This window comes from Balaenoptera borealis (genome assembly GCF_965194805.1).
Source record: "Balaenoptera borealis genome assembly, chromosome: 7".
Taxonomy (NCBI): Eukaryota; Metazoa; Chordata; class Mammalia; order Artiodactyla; family Balaenopteridae; genus Balaenoptera; species Balaenoptera borealis.
Window position 1 is genome coordinate 16,307,199 of NC_138864.1, and position 19,736 is coordinate 16,326,934.

Consider the following 19,736-nt stretch of genomic DNA (forward strand, 5'->3'; position numbering starts at 1 on the left):
CAGCAGCTACAGACATTATCTGAAAGTATAAATCAGATCACTTCCGTCGCTTCTCTCCTTTAAATCCATCCGATGGCTTCCTTTCACACTGTAACTTAGCCCAAATTTCTCACTCTGGTTTTCAAAACACAATAGAGCAGAGTATCTTTAAGAAAAATGACATGAGGCTTTTCCTTAATTCTGAGAGTTCTCCAGTAACTTTCCAGCAAATTCCTTTCTTAACCTAAGTTAGCCAGAGTCTTAGTTGCTTACAGTTGAAGAACTATAATTATATAGCATGGGACTAGAATTACATTGAATGTCTGGCTCTTCATAGGAAAACGTTTGGGATGTGGATAAATTATGGACCTATCAACCAGATTGTCTACGTGCGTGTGTGTGTGTGTGTGTGTGTGTGTGTGTGTGTGTGAATGTGAGAAGTGTAATGAGAGATACACAGGCACTCACAAACATAGTGATACTTAATAAGAACTTGTTGAATTGCTTTGAATTTGACTTATAATTTCTCTATGAAATCTGCCTTCTCCCAAACCTCAAAAACAAAACAAAACAAAACCCTCCCATCTTGTCCTGGAGAGGAAAAGAACTGGCAAATAAAGGCCTTTAGTATGAGACTAGGGGACAAGAGGCACATTGCCGAGGGCCCATGATACTTTTAGGAGCCCTCAAAAATGTTTTACGTTCTTTATAATCATAAGAAAAACATAATATAATAATAATGAATATATAATACTGAATACAACTTGTAATATATTCACCTTTATACTAAAGCAGTCATAAAATGTAATTTTTAATATTTTTTGTGGAGGAAGGGGGTCACTGAAGGCAAATATTTTGGAAAGGCCCCCATGAAGGTCATGCTATAATCCTGTTCCTGGAAGCCTTGCTCTCTGCAGAAAAGATTGGGGAAGGGGCTTCAGGATTTCTGGTCCCACTTGAATTTCACTGATTGGGGAAGGCCAAATGAAACCCAAATGGACACAGAAAAGCAAAAATAGCGGCTTTCCACTACACTTATTTTGTTTTTGTTTAACAGACACTTATCTAAAGCTCACTGGATGCAAGACACTATTCTAATTGCTTTGCAATCACTAAGTCATGTAATCTACTGTCTCCTAGGTGAATATGAAGTGAGTATCAAACACCTTCGCTTAACCTCTGCTAGGCTACTTCCTTCTCAAGGTAGATATTCTTCCAGGACCAAAAGGAATGTAAACACAGAATTTTTGAACTTGTAACTGCAATGCAGCAGGCATGAAATAGCTGAAAAACAGCAACCAAAAAACTGTTTTTAAGCTTAAGCTATAGTGTCCAGTGTTGACATACTTATAATGTCCTTAGTGATGTTCATCTTGTTTCAGGAAAACAGAAAGAAGAGAAAGAAGAAAGGAAGAAAGAAAGAAGGGAAGGAAGGAAGGAAGGAAGGAAGGGAGGAGAAAGAGAAACAGAGAGAGGGAAGGAGAGAGAGTGAGGGAGGAGGAAGGAAGGAAGGGTGAGCTGTGAGCAATCTGAGAGTGTCTTGTGTCTTTCAAGGAGCTCCCTCACCCTAGAAGATGTCCTCCAACCTACCTTAATGAATATGAGACCAAGTTAAACGTGTGTCACTTCAGCAGGTCACAGCACAGCAATGCCTGTCACCACGCATTCTCAGGAGGTATGCACGTAATTGTCATATTCACATTGGGTTTATATTTACGTGTGCCAGTGCCCATCAGTGATTAAATTAACTGTTACAAAAACATAAATGTGATCCTTTTGTAGTCTTTTTCTTTTCTTTTCAATGAATTCCTCTCAGTGAAATTTCAAGCTGAAGCATCATTTGAAGCTGTGCTAAAGAGAGATCACCTGAGCTTTTGTGAAGTCCACAATGAACCGGACTTGCTCTGGCTGGAGAACCTGATGGGAAGAAGCTCTTTGTAGACCATCCCATCTCTCGTGGATGCTCAAAAAACCAGGGGGCTTTCTAGAAGATCCCAACACTCAGGCTCTACCCAGACTGATTAAATCAGAGTCTTCGGGATTGTACCTGGGCATCAACTTTTCTAAAAGCCTCCTAAGCTATGCTGATATGCAGCCAGAATTCAGAAAAAAACACTGATTTCTGTTTTGTAAATAAGTTCATTTGTACCATTTTTTTAGATTCCACACATAAGTGATATCACATGATACTTGTCTTTTCTCTCTTTCTCTGACTTATTTCACTCAGTATGACAATCTCTAGGTCTGTACGTGTTGCTGCAAATGGCACTATTTTGCTCTTTTTTATTGCTGAGTAATATTCCATTGTATATATACACCACATCTTCTTTATCCATTCATCTGTCAATGGATGTTTAGGTTGCTTCCATGTTCTGGCTACTGTAAATAGTGCTGCAAAGAACATTTTTTAAATTATGGTTTTCTCCAGATATATGCCCCAAAACAGAAAAAGAGTCACAGATGTGGAAAACAAACTTGTGGTTACCAAGAGGGAAAGGGGGGTGGTAAATTGGGAGATTGGGATTGACATGTATACACTATGTAAAATAGATCACTAATAAGGACCTACTGTATGGCACAGGGGGAGAAAGAAAAACAAACCAAAAACACTGATTTCGTACCAACTGAGTACTAGGACTACTAACACCCCAGCCCTTTGTATCAATGGGATGCGCTACAGCTGTGACCTCTTCCGTGTAACCCTACGTTTCTCTGTCTTTATTCTGGGATGACTTTTTAATTTAAAGTGATTATCTACTCAACTCACTAGTCCTAGTTTCAAAGTCTTTTGGGAATTAGATCCTCATTGAAAAAGTGTCTTAGAACTGCAGAAGGGCTACTGAGAGCCCAGGGCTGGATCCCGGGACAACTGAGAGGTCCCCTAGGAGTCAGGATTGAAGTGGTCATTCACCAAGACACCAAGGGCAGCATCACCGGAAGGGCAGTCTGCACCATTGTCAAGGCAGGGAATAAAGCAAGTCAAGGGATCAATGCCAAGAATACTGGTTTAGGGGGAAAGTGAAGATAATCATTTCTGTCCAACAAAGATCTCTTGAGGACCTACTGTGTTCCAGATATTGGGCCAGGCATTGTAGGTACAATCCTACTGTCTAGGAGCTGAGAGTTTAAGGAGGAGATATCATCAAATAATTTTAAAATTACATGGGAAGTTATGAGCAGAGTGAGAAAGGATATTTGGTCCCAAGTGATGCATGTGAGTAGAACTTCTAGAACATACAACCTTACGCAATCCTTGAGAAGTGAATGTTAGTGAAGCAAGTTACGGATGCCCAGGAAGTGGACAAAGCAAGGGCCAGGTGAGAGATGGTGGGACCAGGACTGGACCAGTGCCATTGTGGTGAAGGTTGGTGTGAATGAGCAGAGTCAAATCATCAGAACTTCAGGACTGATTGGATGTGTGGCTTGAGTGGGAGAGAGTAGACTCTAAATAAAAAAAGTCAGGCGCCGGGAGAATGTTGCTCTCAGGACATGGATTTTGAAATGGGTGGAGACGGGCAGTCTAAGATAAAGGCTATGAACCACATGAGGGTTAGGGGTGCCAGCTTTTAATGGGGTACCAGCTGTGCAGCTCAGGATGGTGCAGCCCTGAGTGGTTAAGCTGGAGGGGGCGTCTGCAGAGAGTGAGGTGGAAAGCTAGGTGCCTGTGTCCTTCACCTTGATTCTGTACTTGACTCATCGCATTGACAGTTGGGATTAGTATTTTCCTAATTCAATTGTTTTTGTAAGTCCCCATTGGTCGGATGATTGCTTACAGGTGGCTATAAACTAAGAAATGATGGAGCGTGGCTTAGCCTCCCCTTTCTCCTTCCCTCAGCAAACCAGAGGCCTGGAAAATCTTGGGGTTGCCTTGGGAAAGGAAATGCACTCTAAACGAGGAGCTGAAGGAAGGTGGAACATTTAAATTAACCTCCAGTAGAAACCCCAGCCTACTTGTTATGGTCATTCTTGGCACCAAAGGCCTCCCATATTGGCTCAAATCCAGTAACACAAAAATGGTAAAGTTGCAGGACAGAAAGTTGGCATGGACCCTGTGGTGATTTCCCTGTCCCACTGACTCCCCTGCCTTGGAATTCTGTCTAGACTTGGCTTCAAGGCACATTCCTTCAGCTTTCAGTAGGCAGAGGTGTCCGGCTCTTGCAATGTGTACATGGTTTTAAAAGAACTAAGAACAGGCTCTCAACCATTGCTTTCTTTTTTTTTTTTTTTTCAACCACTGCTTTCTAAAGGTCAAATCTCACTGCTCCAAGTGTGAGCGGGAAACACAAATATATTCCAGATCACACAGCCCACAGGTGCAGAAGCGGAGTGCTGCAAATTTCACATGCAGACTGGCGGGGTCCTTTCTTTGAGTCTCCAGATGCACAGGGAATGTTTTATGTACAGGAAGACAGAGGCTACACAGGGACAGCTGGGCTTTGGAGAAAAAAAGTATGGACATGTAGTTAACTCTACCACAAATCCCCATATTCAAGCCACCAAGATAGGAGGGAGAAAGGAAGCATGCCGGGGGATTTCATCCACACATTTGTTCCAAAAATGTGGAGTGTTTACTATATGTCAGACATTTTCCAAAGATATTTTCCTGCCTGTGACAAAATTGCTCACACTAGAGAAATGTGTTTCTTGCCACTTAGAAATCACTATGCAATTCAGGGAGTTAGAAGATCGGCATACCGTTTGCCTTTGATTTATGACATCACCAGGAAAGTGATTTTATGACTTTCCTTTTATCTAACTAAGCTAGTCACTTTTCACAAATGCCCTGGAGAGAAACATACCCTGAGAAGTGGGTTTCACAAAGGAAGCAACCTGCCTGAAGGAGGTTGGGAAATGTTTAACTGAAGTGCAATTACTGGTCTCTCTTGTTCTCGATGAATAATTGCCAGGAGGCTCTTGCCATGGACAGCCATTGGTCTTCAAATTCTCCACAAATAGAAATGCAAACCATTTTATGTGATGGTTACAGTAATGATGATGATGATGATGATGGTAGAATAGGCTAAGGAAAATATTGAAGGAGGTAAGAAGAGTGAGAAAAAAGCACAAAAATCTAAAACAATAAGGTGAGGGCAATGTTCATGGACATTGATACCAGGGTATCATTCATTCAGAGATATTTATTGGGCACCTATTATTTTCAGGTCATTCTAGGTGGTGGGGATATAATAATAAACAAAGAAATCAGACGTTCATGGAACTTGCATTATAGTGATGGAAGAGAGAAAACAGAAACAAAACAAAACATAGGATGCCAAATGCTGAGATAGAGGAAGAGGTACGGGGGAGGCCATGTGTGTACATGTCTTGGGGTGGGTGTTAATTTGCTTAATGGTGTTGGAGAAAGAGACTCCTAGAAGATAACATTTTGGCTGATTCCAATGGCTAAAGGGAAGAGTCATTCTTTGGGCAAACAGAGCTGATTCTTTGACTTCCTCAGCATTTCTTTTCCTAGCCTTGGAGCTGAGCTGGTGTACCCTTCACATTCAGTATCCTCAGTTTCATAGGGAACATCTTTTGATTGTGGGAGCGGGTGGACTGAGACACAGGGAGAATTTACAACCAGTGCCTACCTTCTGTGCTCTCCTCCGGCCACGTCCCAGATCTCCTGCTCTGTATGCTACATAGTTCCTGAGCTATTCCCTGCTTCTTCCAAAAATGTCAAGAAACCTATCCAGAGCTTGTGTACCAATCTCTTCAAAATAAGGCCATGGCGTTTGTTAATTCAGGTCAAGGAGCTGGAAAAGAATAATGGTAGGAAGCTGGCAGGCTTCCAGAGTGGGTGTAACTGTTTGGGAGAAGTGGGCCGTGAATACTTTCTTTGTTCTTTTCCCTCCTTACATTGGATTGGGGGGTGGTATTTTCATTTTTAGTATGAATGATATGGAAGAAACTGGACTCCATCCTCTTACTTGAATGTGCCTTGTTAAAGTGGGTAGATGTCTTTACCTTTAAGCTAAATGCACCCTGCACACAATTTGGAGTCTGGCCTTGGCTGTCCCTGTCCTGATTAGCAGTCCAACCTTGGGGGCAGGAGTGACCACACCATGTGAAAAAGGATGGTACACGACAGATTTCCTGAGCAGCTTACACACCTTTCTCTCTGCTTTGCCCCTTCCTCGGGTATATTTAGGTCCCACCTAGTAAGATTTTAGAGTCTAGGACATAATTCTATAGTCAGGCAATTGGGTAGCTAAGCTGCTTTAGAGCCCTTGTCTCAATAATCCTTTATAATTGTGTAATGTTTTATTTGTCAAAGTTCTCTCCTATTTTCTCACTTGTTCTTCACAGTAGGGTTGTTAGAAAGCTTGTGCTATTTGAAAATCTGTTTTACAGATGAAAACTCTGGTCTCAGGGAAGCTGGGTTGCTAGTCCAAGGACATGAGAAGGTCATTTGGGAGCCCTGAGTGACATATAGCTCTTCCGACTCTCAATCTGTTGTTCTTCAACTGCATCTTAAATGTGCGGAACCCTGGGATTGGATCTCGGCCACAGGTGAAAATTCTTGCCGGTGGGAAACAAGTCACCTTCTTACCTACCTTCTACCCGGGGAGTGATTTGATCTCCCTGTACTCATGAAGGAAACTGCAGATGAAGCTGTTTCCTGTACAGTGAGATGTGAACATCCAACAATGGTGAGAACTGGTGACACCGAGAGCCTCTCGTTTCCCACCTCTCCTCCCCAGAAACCCTCCACCCAGGGCTTGGCCACGATTCCACCAACGCTTTCTGACTCAGGAGCTCGGCTCCACTGGCGAAGGAGTTTCCAGTTAAGCTACACAGGATAAGCAGAGGCGATGGGGAATCCCCTTCACCTGCCATGCTTAAGCTTTGTCCTCTATGCAGTGAGCAAACATAGCACACAGAATACTGAACACATCCAGGAGTGCCATGTCGTGGGTGGCAGGGTGGGCTTCTAGGGAGCAAAAATAAGGGTGATGAGGTCCGGCTTCATTCGTGACCCAGAACCTGACTACCCAAGTGCTCCACAAACCAGCAGATAAGCATCAACCAGGAGGTGGGGACTAGAAATGCAGAAACTCAGGCTTCTTCTGCAACCTCTGGAATTGGAACCTGCATTTTACCAAGATCCCCAAGCCCCGACTCCTCATCCTGTCCCCTCTGTCTCCCGCACTTTCTCTCTCTCCCCTCACTCCTCTGTTATCTTGGTGTCTGTCCGTCTAACTCACAACACTTTTGCTCTGGAATATACTTCTGGAATTCTTGCAACTTGTAGATGTTTTCTTTCCCCTCTTTATAGACAGAGAGCACTTCACTAGGGTAAAACTGCCAGTAAGGGGCTTCCCTGGTGGTGCAGTGGTTAAGAACCCGCCTGCCAATGCAGGAGACACGGGTTCGAGCCCTGATCCGGGAAGATCCCACATGCCGCGGAGCAACTAAGCCCGTGCGCCACAACTACTGAGCCTGTGCTCTAGAGCCCGTGAGCCACAACTACTGAAGCCCGTGCGCCTAGAGCCCGTGCTTCGCAACAAGAGGAGCCACCGCAATGAGAAGCCCGCGCACCACAATGAAGAGCAGCCCCCGCTCGCTGCAACTAGAGAAAAGCCTGCGCACAGCAACAAAGACCCAATGCAGCCGTACATACATACATACATACATAAATTTGGGAAAAAAAAAAAAAAAACTGCCAGCAAGCGTGACTGTGCCTTTGTCTGGTTCACTGCAGAGCCAAATCTCCTCCCTCAATGACCAGAACTCTTCCATACAAGGCCTCTCTGGCCCACTCTTTCCAGGGAAGCCTTTTCAGAACAAGGGAAAAGCAGTTTCTTCAACTGTAAAAATATCTACTTCACAGGGTTGTGGTAATGACTAGAGATTGTACACATGGAGCATCTAGCCCAGTGCCTGAAGAAAACAGATGTCCTCAGTAACTGACGGATTATTGCAGTGGAGATAGGGGAATGTAAATCATATCTGGGGTGGACTTTTGCCATCAAGCTACACAACATCCAAATCTTCTTAGTATTTTGGCGGAACCATGGGGGAGAGCAAGGCTCACCTTCCACTATGGAGGTTCTAAGGGAGGGTTCCCCTGTGTATGTGAGGGGAGGAGAGGGGGCAGTGGACAGGTGGTAGAACTCAACCAATCAGAACCTCTGCCTGGGGCTCTGAATCTGGAAGTGACCAGCCGCAGGGGCACAGCCCAGCACCCATCCCATCGGCCCACAGGAGGAAGCTTTCCTCCATCAGGTCAGGGCTCCCCCTCCGCGGTCACAACGTGGCTGAGGGAACTTCAAACGTCACCACTTCAAACACCATCCAAAGAAAGAAAGGCCCTTCTGATATCCGCTTGTCCTGGGATCCGTTATCACTCATTGGCCCAGCTTGTTTCGTTCCCATTATTATACTGATCACAGGGCTGAAGGTGGAAGCACTGACAGATATAAACCACTTAGGGCTCACTCCTAGGACTGCAAGTGGGGTCTTTCCACCTAATCTCATGGCTCGACAAGAGGAAATAAATCCCCCCTCACCCTCACCCCCGACCCCAAATCAATAAGGATACAAAAGGTGAAGTGAGAATATATGCTGAGGAGGAAACCAAAAAACCTCTACAAAAATTAAAACTGTGCTAAAAATATTTTTATGGACAAGGTCGTATATTAACTGGAAAAAAAAAATCAAGTCGTAAAAACAGGATTTTCAGCATTCTTCTGTTTCTTTAATTATCTATCTATAAAACAGGATATATAAAAGAATGCTATGGGAGCATAGCATTATGGGAGGTTTTTATTTTATTCTTGATGCTTATCTCAATCTTTTACTTTTTTTCTCTATAATAAACATTTTTAAACACGTACTTTCTTTAGCATCATTATTATCTTCAACATCAGTATCCACATTTTAGGACCCATCCAGTTCTACAGTATTGTATAAAATTAGTTTTGGGGTTTTTTTGGTATCATTTTACTTTTTTTTGCCTTTAAAAAAAAATTTTATTGGAGTGTAATTGATTTACAATGTTGTGCTAGTTTCTGCTGTACAGCAAAGTGAGCCAGTTATACATATAGCTGTACATATTTCCACTCTTTTTAAGATTCTTTTCCCATATAGGCCATTACAGAGTACTGAGTAGAGTTCCCTGTGCTATACAATAGGTTCTTATTAGTTATCTATTTTATATATAGTAGTGTGTATATGTCAATCCCAATCTCCCAATTTATCCCTCTCCCACTCTTACCCCCGTAACCATAGTTTGTTTTCTATATCTGTAACTCTATTTCTGTTTTGGGGCATATACTGGGAGAAAACCATAATTCAAAAAGATACATGCACCCCAATATTCATTGTAGCATTATTTACAATAGCCAGGACATGGAAGCAACCTAAATGTCCATCAACAGAGGAATGGATAAAGAAGATGTCGTACATGTATACAATGGAATGTTACTCAGCCATAAAAAAGAATGGAATAATGCCATTTGCAGCAACATGGATGGACCTAGAGATTATCATACTGACTGAAGTAAGTCAGACAGAGAAAGACAAATAGCATATGATATCGCTTATACATGGAATCTAAAAAAAGGGTACAAATAAAACCAGTTTTGTTGAAACATCTCTTTGTGATGTTATTTTCTCAGTAGCTTAGTCCCTTCTACAAAAGATGCCTTCAAGGAAAGCACATCTTCTTTTAGAAAAACGAACCCCAGAACCTGTTAGCCCTAGAAGGAGAATCTTCTACATGGGGGAGGGGTGATGAGGCAATTAAGTCTGCCTTCCTTTCCCTGGGATTTGCCCTCCCGTAAGGCCTCATCCCCACCTACCATGTCCACGGTGCTCTTAGACTTTAACACTTCTGCTCACGTTCAAACTGAACAACTTCTCATAGTTGCCTCTTTGCATAGCTGGAAATTTTACAAAGAAAATAAAAGAATTTACCAATGAATGACAAAAAAATGAATAAACCCAAAACACCATGATTCTATTACACATACCCAGCTCTTTAGGGAGTAGAGATGGAGCTCACACAAGTTAAACCATCTAGAACAAGAGGATGGCATCCTACTCCCTGGATCCACCCCAGCTTTCTCCAAGCCTCCTTTTCTGTTCTTGAGAGGGAGAGAGAGAGAGAAGTTTCAAAGTGCTTCAATTAACCTCTCAGTTATAAGAATGGCTTCCACATAGGCCTCAGAACATCAACAAAAGTATTTATTTTATTTCTATTGGCTCCTCTGAGGGGATAATAAATAAAATGTAGAATCATGGTTCCTGCTCTAAGAAGCTTACCATTTCCAGTGGGAATATCCAACAAATGCCTGTAATTCTCGTTGGAGCCCCAAGAAGGAAGTATGGAAATGTTCTCCATTTATCACTGGGCTCATGGTTGGACGGTCTGTCTCCGGATCACTGCTTCCTCGACTCATACCTGACCCTGACAAACCAGGTGTAGTGGCATCTCGTCCACGAAGCCTTCTCTGATCCCCTGCTCCAAAATCATAGGATTCCTTTTCTTCTGAACTCCCCACATATACTGCGCTTTTCTTGGGAGACATTTCACAGTTTAATAAAATGATTCCTCACTGGGGGACAGAATGGGGGGGACACACCCTCTGAGAAGCATAAAATCATAGTGACAAGAACAATAAATGCCCTGTATTGAGAACTTGTAACCTGGAATAATATAATAAGCCTTTTCACAGTATCTCACTTAGTGATAACATCATATATGCTTCAAAATGATTATGTAACTCATCCAAATCACACAGAGAGAAGGTCTCATGTTTTAACTCCCGTCTGTTTTATTTATTCCAAAGGCCCTGCTTTGAATCACCAATTCCTCCTGAGAGTTTTCAAACGCCTCCCCAGACCTCCTCTCCTTCCACCCCTCCAGCCTAGGCTGTGGCCAGCACGTCAGGTCCGTACACTCTTTGTCAACAGGTGGGTCCCCGGGCTTGGTGGCAGGGGGCTGCCTTCTGTTCAGATGCTGAGCTGAAACAAGACTGAAGACCATGTTTAGATCCTATTCATCTGCCTTGTCCCTCCTGCTGGGTTTGTACCCCTGCAGGGAAGAACCTTTTTTCATCTATCTGCCACCTTCCACATACACCAGCCCTGTGGAGTCTAGAACAAGGTCTCACTCCTATCATTTCTGTATGAGTTTTTTAACTAACATTTTTGAGTATGGGAAAGAACACAGAATAAACAGATTATGGAAGTGAAAATAATGTCAAGTGCATGTGATAACGTTTACCAGGGAAAGAGAGGCTTCCTGGAGGAGGTGATATTTTTCATTTCTTTTGCCTGGGAGGATCCTGACTTAGGAGAGATGAAGATGAATGGTAGCCTAGTTGGGGAGGATTGCATAATGGTCTGATGTAAAACATTTCTCGATGTTGATGAGAAATGACGGTGCTGATAGAGTTCCTGTGACCATAGAACAGATGAGCAAGAACGTTTAATTCTGAGAATTTCTGTTTTCCATCCCAGGGATTATTCCTTGGGCCATTATCGCTTCAGTGGATGAAGGTACTGGCTAAAAATAGGCTACTAATGTTTTCCTTAGAATTACAGCACACGTCAGAAGAGACTAATGACCCAACGCTGCACTGTTTTCTTTTCATTTCAGTTGGCCTCAAACAAATAAACCCGATAAATATTATCAGAGTCACATATGCTCATTAAGGGTTATAGTCAGTGGCTATGTTTGTTTTACTGTGTAATAGATGATGAAACCATGGTGATGAGTGGAGTAAGCTGGGATGGTTTTCATATTTTCCCATCTTAACACTGGAGACTGGCTCATTGTTTTTTTCACTGGCTTGTATTAGAAATAGAACAGCTTACTAAAGCACTTATTCATTTTGACATGTCTTAAAGCAGTCCACACTCACATCTTCCAATCTACTTCAATGATACATGATAGATGTTTGAAAGTGGTCCTTAAATATAGCATTGAATGGGAACTAAGTACTTTCAGGGGGTGGACAACCAGTGTAAAAGCTTTCAGTTAAGAATTAGCATTCTTTAATAGCTTATTAATTATCCATAACTGAGGATTTTGTTGTTAATCATTTTATGGGTTAGAGAACAAAATTTGGCTCATGCTATATAAAATTTATGTTCTAAAAAGTCAAGATATACTGTACTGGCTTACTGTCCTTTTTCATTTTTTTAAAGATTTCAGGCCAGTAAAAGAAAATAAGCACTGCAATTATTTCCTAATGAAAATACTACACATTTTCCTATCAGATCCTTACGGCCTTCATATTTTTAAGGAGACTGTGAAAAACGATGTCTTCTCCTTCCTCCAGAAATTCTTTCCAAAATGGTAAAATTGTACCTGTAATCTGGCTGTCTGTAAAGTCTCCTGTCCCCTTCTTGCTCTAATTCATTCTTCTGTCAACAGAGTGGTCTTTCTAAAATACAATCTGAACACATCCCTCTCCAGGTGAAAACCTTCAGTGGTTCACTATTAACGTAATCCAAGCCCTTTGCAGGACATATATGACTATTCATATCATTGCCTCTTTTAGCTCCTTTTAAAATTCTCCTTTCACTCTGTTATTACTCCCTTCCTATGTAATTCACAGTCATCCTGAACTCTGTATGTCCTAAAACTTGCAAACTTTTGCCCTTCAGCCTACAAATAACCTCCCACTTAATGTTCCGGTTAAATTGTTTTCATTACAGCTCCACTCAAATGCAACTTCTATGATTTTTTTTTTCACCTTTACCCCCAAACATCTAGTCATTCCCTTCTCTGTGCTCCTCTAATACATCCTTCAGGCATTCATAACATATTTCCATCACCCTGCATTTTCATTATGTTTTCATGTCTACTTTCCCCCAGCCACACCTCTACACCCCCTGCTGAGGATTTTGTCTTTTTTGTAAGTAAAAGCTCAACACTGATACAATTGCTGGCCCCAAGCAGGTCCTCCATAAATGTCCATTTACAGCACAATGAAATGAATGAATCACAAACCGCCCCCTCATGAGGAAGGAACACACCCAGAGCATATGCCTTTTAATGCCCTGATGCTAGTTGCTGTTCCAGACGGGAGTTCCAGACCAAAGCCAGAGACACGGTTCTGAAAAGTGTCCAGGGAGCTTTAGATTCTAGTTAAAACCACGTGTGGCCGAGAGAGCATCAGGGGTGATTACTTGAATGACGCCCACCTCCCAACTTTGTCCCCGTTAAAGTGGCGTGAACACACACACTGTCTTCTTTGAAAAAGTTCCTTTGAGTCTCTGCTGAGAAGTATTCATTTAGAAGAAGAAAGGGTGCTTAGCATGTCACCAGCCAGACAGCAGGGACTGTATATGTTCAGCAGCCACTTCCACGGGGATTCAGGCCTGTGGTTAATTTCCAAACAGATTTCAGGGACCTGATTTGGGAGGTGAGGTACGATCTTCTGGGGAAGGCTGCATAAGGCCAGAGAAAATGGTGTCACGCTTGACACTGATAAGGGTTCCACCAACATCATCCATATCTTCTCTGCAGTTATACACTCAATGCCATTTTAAAACGGTAACTATCAGAATATAGTTATAGAAACACAGAATGACACAGATGAAAGCCTTAGAGATAAATGTGTCAATACCCTTTATTATTCAGATGTGGACATAATAGTTTAGAAACAAGTTCTATCTGCATAAACTACTTGGGATATGGAGAAAAAATTTAGGTGAAAATAATACATAGAGGCGGCAATTTGATGGAGTGGGCAGGCCACAAGTTCTGGGGTCAGATCATCCTGGGTTCATCTCTTACCACCCGTCTGGCCATAGGCAAGTTACTTACCCTCTTCAAGCCTCAGTGTCTTCAACTGTAAAAAGTACATCCTGCTATTTACTTCACAGGGTTGTGGTAATGACTAGAGATTGTACACATGGAGCATCTAGCCCAGTGCCTGAAGAAAACAGATGTCCTCAGTAACTGACGGATTATTGCAGTGGAGATAGGGGAATGTGAATCATATCTGGGGTGGACTTTTGCCATAAAGCTACACAACATCCAAATCTTCTTAGTATTTTGGAGGAACCATGGGGGAGAAGAGCAAGGCTCACCTTCCACTCTGGAGGTTCTAAGGGAGGGTCCCTGTGTGTGGGGGGGGAGGAGAGGGGGCAGTGGACACGTGGTAGAGCTCAACCAATCAGAACCTCTGCCTGGGGCTCTGAATCTGGAAGTGACCGGCCGCAGGGGCACCAGCCAGCACCCTCACCAGTCTCCTGCCCTGACCGCATCCTGTAGGAGGACCGGCTATCCGGACCCCTTTGGTTCCTACCTATGCTCTGAGTCTGACATTTCCGGGAGCTCTCTGATCTCCTCCAGCAAATTCCTCATTTGTTTAGGTTAAATCAACTTCATTTCCATTTCTGACTAGTAAGACTCTCACTATCGATTCAATTCCGATAGAGGCAGACCGATTCTTACCAATCTATTTACCGCCTGCTGTTAACACACTTGGCACTATATCATTTCCTCAGTTATAACCACGGCTTAATTTTCTGTGTTCACGGAGGAAGAGTAGTCTACAAAAATGAGAAATTGGGAGATTAGGATTGACATATACACTCTACTATATATAAAATAGATAACTAATAAGGACCTACTATATAGCACAGGGAACTCTGCTCAATATTCTGTAATGACCTATATGGGAAAAGAGTATAAAAAAGAGTGGATATATGTACAGGTATATGTAAAACTGGTTCACTTTGGTGTACAGCAGAAACTAACACAACATTGTAAATCACCTACACTCCAATAAAAATTAATTAAAAAAATGAGAAACTGTGAATGAACCACAAAGTTTACTTTGAGTCACAAAATGAAGTCATTATATATACAAACATAGGCTGAGAGCATCTCTGTATACTCTGAATTCAAGGGTCTGATCGAAATGGCAGTGGGAGTAGGAAAGGAGAAGCCCAAAATATCCAGTCTCACTGAGTGAGAGCCAGTTACAAAAGAAATGGTCATCTAGCGCAGACATCACTTTGTGCTAAGTAACCAGTGATTCTCCAATGTTTTTAAGTTGGAGGGAAATATATGACAGATGTGTTGGTGCTAGAAACAATAAAAACAGCTCCTTAAATCGCCAAGAAGGGGGGGGGGGGCGGGTGAGAAGGTAACACAATACAGGATAAATCAGGAGGGAGTGGGCAGGACTGCCTGTTATGGTTGAGGGTAGCAAGGGAATGATGCGGTCGGTAGCAGTAAACAAGCTTGGGGGCGGGGGGAGGAAGTCTTGGACCACAAGCATCAACCAAAGCAGAAAAGTGCCCTGAACCCCACCCTGAAGGAAAAAGATATACAACTAGAGGAACACAAGAGGGATAAAATGCTAACAGAAACTCACATGGGACAATAACATTAAAGCACATACAAATAAATTTAATAAAACATAGGGAGGGAAATAATGACTCAGCATCCTGTGCTGAGTTCCCTGGTGGCGGTGGTTCTCAGCATCTAGGGTACATCGGAATGATCTGAGCTAAAAATGCAGATTCCTGGGCCTCTTGCCCAACAGGGGCTGCTATAGTGCTTTTTGTGGGGGGCCTGGGATGTGTATTTTTAACCGGTTCAGAAGTGCTTCTAGTGCAGGTAGCATTACTTGCTCCAATCGCAGATAAGCCCGGAAAGTTTTCTTAGTTTCAATAGGTACAATGTCAGGTTCATGTTGTCCTGGGGTCGGGGGGCAAGGCTGCCTTTACGTCAGTTTCAGAGATCAGGATTGCCACCCAGCTGCACCCTCACAGGTTGCCACGTGGGTGGGCTTACCCCCCTGATCCCTGGAGGCGACACTGCCTCTCCTGTGGGCTGGAGTGAAGCATCAAACCAAAGAGGATTATTCTTGAGCTTTAAGAGCTAATGAATTTGCCTTGCTAGGTTCTGAACCTGTTTGGGACCTGTCAGCTACTTCTTCCTTCTAACTTCTCCCTTTTGAAATGGGAATGTCTATCTTCTTCCTGTCCCACCGTTGTATTGTGGATGCATGTAACTTATCTGGTTTCACAGGTTCACACTGGAAAAGAATTTTTTCTTTTTTTTTTTTTGGCCTCACCGCACAGCATGTGGGATCTTAGTTCGCTCCCTGACCAGGGATGGAACCTGCGCCCCCTGCATTGGAAGTGCAGAGTCTTAACCACTGGACCGCCAGGGAAGTCCCTGGAGAAGAATTTTGTCTCAAGATGAATTGTGCCTGGAGTCTCACCCGTATCTGGTTTAGGTGACATTTAGGTGAGACTTTGGGCATTAGACTTTAGAGTGGATGCTGGAAGGAGGTAAGACTTTGGGGGCTACTGGGGTGGAAAGAATGTATTTTGCATGTGAAAAGGATGTGATTTTGAGGAGCTGGGGCAGAATATTACAGACGGAATGTTTATGTTCCCCTGAAATTCATGTGTTAAAGTCCTAACACCCAAGGTGATGGTATGTGGAGATGGGGCCTTTGGGAGGAAGTTAGGGTTACATGAGATCATGAGGATGAGGCCCTTATGGTGGGATTAGTGACCTTGTAAGAAGAGACACCAGAGCACTAGTTCTCTCCCTCTCTCCCTCTCTCTCTCTGTCTCTCTCTCTCTCTTCCATGTGAGGACACAATGAGAAAACAGCCATCTACAAGCCAGGAAGAAGACCTTCACCAGAACCTGTCCATCTTGATCTCAGAACTGTGAGAAATAAATTTCTGTTGTTTACCATAAATTGCTATCCAGTCTATGGTATTTTCATATGGCAGCTCAAGCAGACTAAGACACAGACCTAGGAAATGGTTGAGTTGGGATTTGAACCCAGAAGTCTGATTTGAGGACTTTTACCTCGACCAACGACACGACACTTTCAATAACCCTTTTTGCCAAAAGATACCTAGGAAGCAAGCCTTATCTTTTCTTAGAGTATGTTTCAGTCTCCAACATTTCCTTTATAGCAAGGGACAGAGAAAAGTGTGACTTGATTGAAGGTTCCAGGTGCTAGGATTTATTCTTCCTTCTGTAGCTAAGTGGCGGGACAGAAACTCCACCACCTTTCCCCTCATGAAGCTGTGTAGACAGGCCACCAAGGGAAGGAGCAACTGAATCTCTCACTACAGGACTCGACCATGTCACCAACACCTGTGCTGAAATGAAGTTTCACCAGAGGCAGCCTGGCCCACAAGGGGACCGCATAGCTGCCGTGAATCCAGGAGGGCCCATGGATGACGCATACTCCAAGCAACTCATCAGACCACCGTGCACTGACCTTCTGTGGTCTGCTAAGTAGGCAACACTTGGAGAAAACACAAATACATATTTATGTATAAAGGTAAAGCATTTTGCAACAGCATTCCTGGTCTTTAGATTAACAAGTACAATATATCAGGTTCACAGGTATTTGGGGGTCAGATTTGCATCTTGGTAAAGAGTTGGTGCATGGTTATAGGGTGGTGTGATGAACATCTTGGAAGATGTTCACTGAGTATTTATTGAGTGAATGAATGAGATGAAAGCCTCTGTGACAAGAGCTGAGCCATCCCTGTCCGTGCCAGGATGTGGCAGTCCCCTGACAGGAGTCAAAGGAGCCTGGAGAGTGGGCACTGACTGCCTTGCCCCCTGGCCGACCTCTCGGTGACACTTGGGCTGGACGGCAAAGAGAAAGGTGTTGCCGCCAATCAGGGCCACGGCGTGCATCCACGTGCAGTGCAGGGGTGCACCTGGGGGCTGAGGACCAGCCTGCGTGCCACGTGCCGGCCGTGTGCCCTGGCTCAGCTGCCTCAGTCCGAAGAGGGATGCTTTCTAGTCGGTCTGCCAAGAGCTGGGAGCCTTTGGTAATTCACACAAAGACACAGTAGGGCCATCCAGGACCCTGTCAATAACCCAGGGGAGTGCAGACCAGCAAGCCAGTGGGGAGCAGAAAGAACGTGAGTCTCAGGATGGCTGAGGTTTAAGGGTCAAGTGGCCGGCCCATCGGGCTGCAGAGTTAGCCTTTAGCGCACAGGACAGCAGCCAGATCCAACAGTAAAACTTCCCACAGAGGCAGGAGTTGGTGGCACTGAGTAGGAGTTCACTGGTCACTTTACTGCACTCCGGCCCTACATAATTTGGAGAGAAAAGCAAACACCAAGGGAACCACAGAAACAAGACAAAGGAGAGTAACCTTGTCTTATTTCTTTATCAAAAACAACATGCCGATTGGAAGGGGTGGTTTCCATTTCTGGTCAGAGTAGCAGCTTCATAAGTTTGGGTCCTCCTCCCCCCTCCCCCATCAACCCTAAGCATCTTGTCACCAAAGCATCCCTCCTTCCTTTATATTCCTTTTCCCATGGGCACAGATGGACCCAGGGAAAATGAGCACATGCAAGTTATGAATTTGCAAAGACTCATGACAGACTTTAAATAATCTACCCCAGGGGAAAACTAAGAGGCTGGAAACATTTGCAAGGACATTGCCATTCTTTCTAGTAGTAGTGCTGGTCCGGTCCCTGCAACCTCGTAGCTTCATTCTCTGGGAGACAGAGCAGCAGCTCCCTTCTGCAGATGGTCTATTGCGTTTGCTGTTATTAGCGACATTGCAACCTGTTCCCTTTTCTCTCCCTCCCAGCAGCAGCCAGAGTATCGACCAGTCGGCCCTTGAAAGAGGAAAGCTGGTCCAGGCATGAGTCTGCGGTGGGTTGTCTGTACGTCCAGGCCTCTGCCTCGTACTCACTCCATCCTGATGGGGGCAGGAGGTGGAAACATTGCTAGACAGTCTGTTTCTGAAAAGGATCAACCTGCTGCTGAAAGATTTATCGGCGGGGAACTGTGAGGTAGGAGAAGGCCTTTACTTGAGCCAAAATTGGTCATTCAGAGTTCATTCTGTAACCTGATCATTTATTTATATTTTATGCACCTTCTCTCAAGGAGAAGAGGATGCATGTGGGACCATGACCTCATTGAATGTAGCGTGGTCAAGTGACTATCTCACCGGACAGCCTGTTAGAGACTTTTGTGTGCAGCTCCTTGGAACGTTGCTTTAACCCTTTGGGCTCTGTGTGAGCTCCAATGAGCAGGGGAAGATCAGGTTTTGCCTTCTCTACTCACATACACTACAAATGATGACACACAGCTCTTGGTTCCAGCAGACGCATGCTCTAGACACAGATGTATCTCTCCCCATCCACTCCTGAAAGAGGACATGGCTGGTGAGAAGAGACAGAAGGCCTGGAAACACCGAAGACGGGTTGTGGGAAAGAAGATTCTTTTTGTAAATATTAATGGCCTATGTTCTCGTGAGATCACATTCAGTGACATGAAACATATCAATGGCTGGCAAAGGTAGTCACAACTTGGCACTGTTCTGGAAATCATAACAACACCTTCTCTGTCCACAAAGCTTTAGGCCTGTCAGAGTGTGCTTATTCCATTTCTATCCATGGGTATTTCTAGTCTTACTTCATGCAGGAGATAATGGAGGTCTAAGGAATGAGCTGCCCAAAGTCATTGGCCAGAGCTGGGATGTGAGCTTGTTTTGGGATGCTAAGACCAGAGCTCTGTTCTTCAAGGTCCCTAAAACCACCTCAGGAGGATACTGAGGGCAATCAGTATCCTCAGGAAGCAATCTTGGAAGAACCTGCTTGCCGTTCCCATTCACCCCCTCAAGGTTAGGTAGACCCCCTGGCTGGCTCCCTGACTCAGAATGACCCTCCTTCTCTGAGAATAGCCATCAATTCATCGGGTGACCCCCTGCCCCCACCAATGAACCGTCCAACTCTGACCCTCAGCCAGCAGGCCCCCTAATCATGATTGGTTCACAT

At 43.9% G+C, this 19,736-nt stretch overlaps 1 protein-coding gene across 7 annotated transcripts in view; it reads right to left on the minus strand.

The window, feature by feature from the left end:
- SUGCT (succinyl-CoA:glutarate-CoA transferase) overlaps window positions 1-19,736 on the minus strand; it is a 792,254-nt gene that overhangs the window by 13,341 nt on the left and 759,177 nt on the right. For 3 of the 7 annotated variants that reach the window (XM_082399853.1, XM_082399847.1, XM_082399844.1), the window contains one exon: window positions 9,786-10,070. The exons of 3 other annotated variants lie outside the window; for them this stretch is intronic. In XM_082399853.1, the coding sequence (XP_082255979.1) occupies window positions 9,897-10,070 (174 nt within the window). In that variant the 3' untranslated portion in view covers window positions 9,786-9,896. The remainder of the gene's footprint in view (window positions 1-9,785; window positions 10,071-19,736) is intronic. One more of the 7 variants, XM_082399852.1, reaches the window with a different exon arrangement.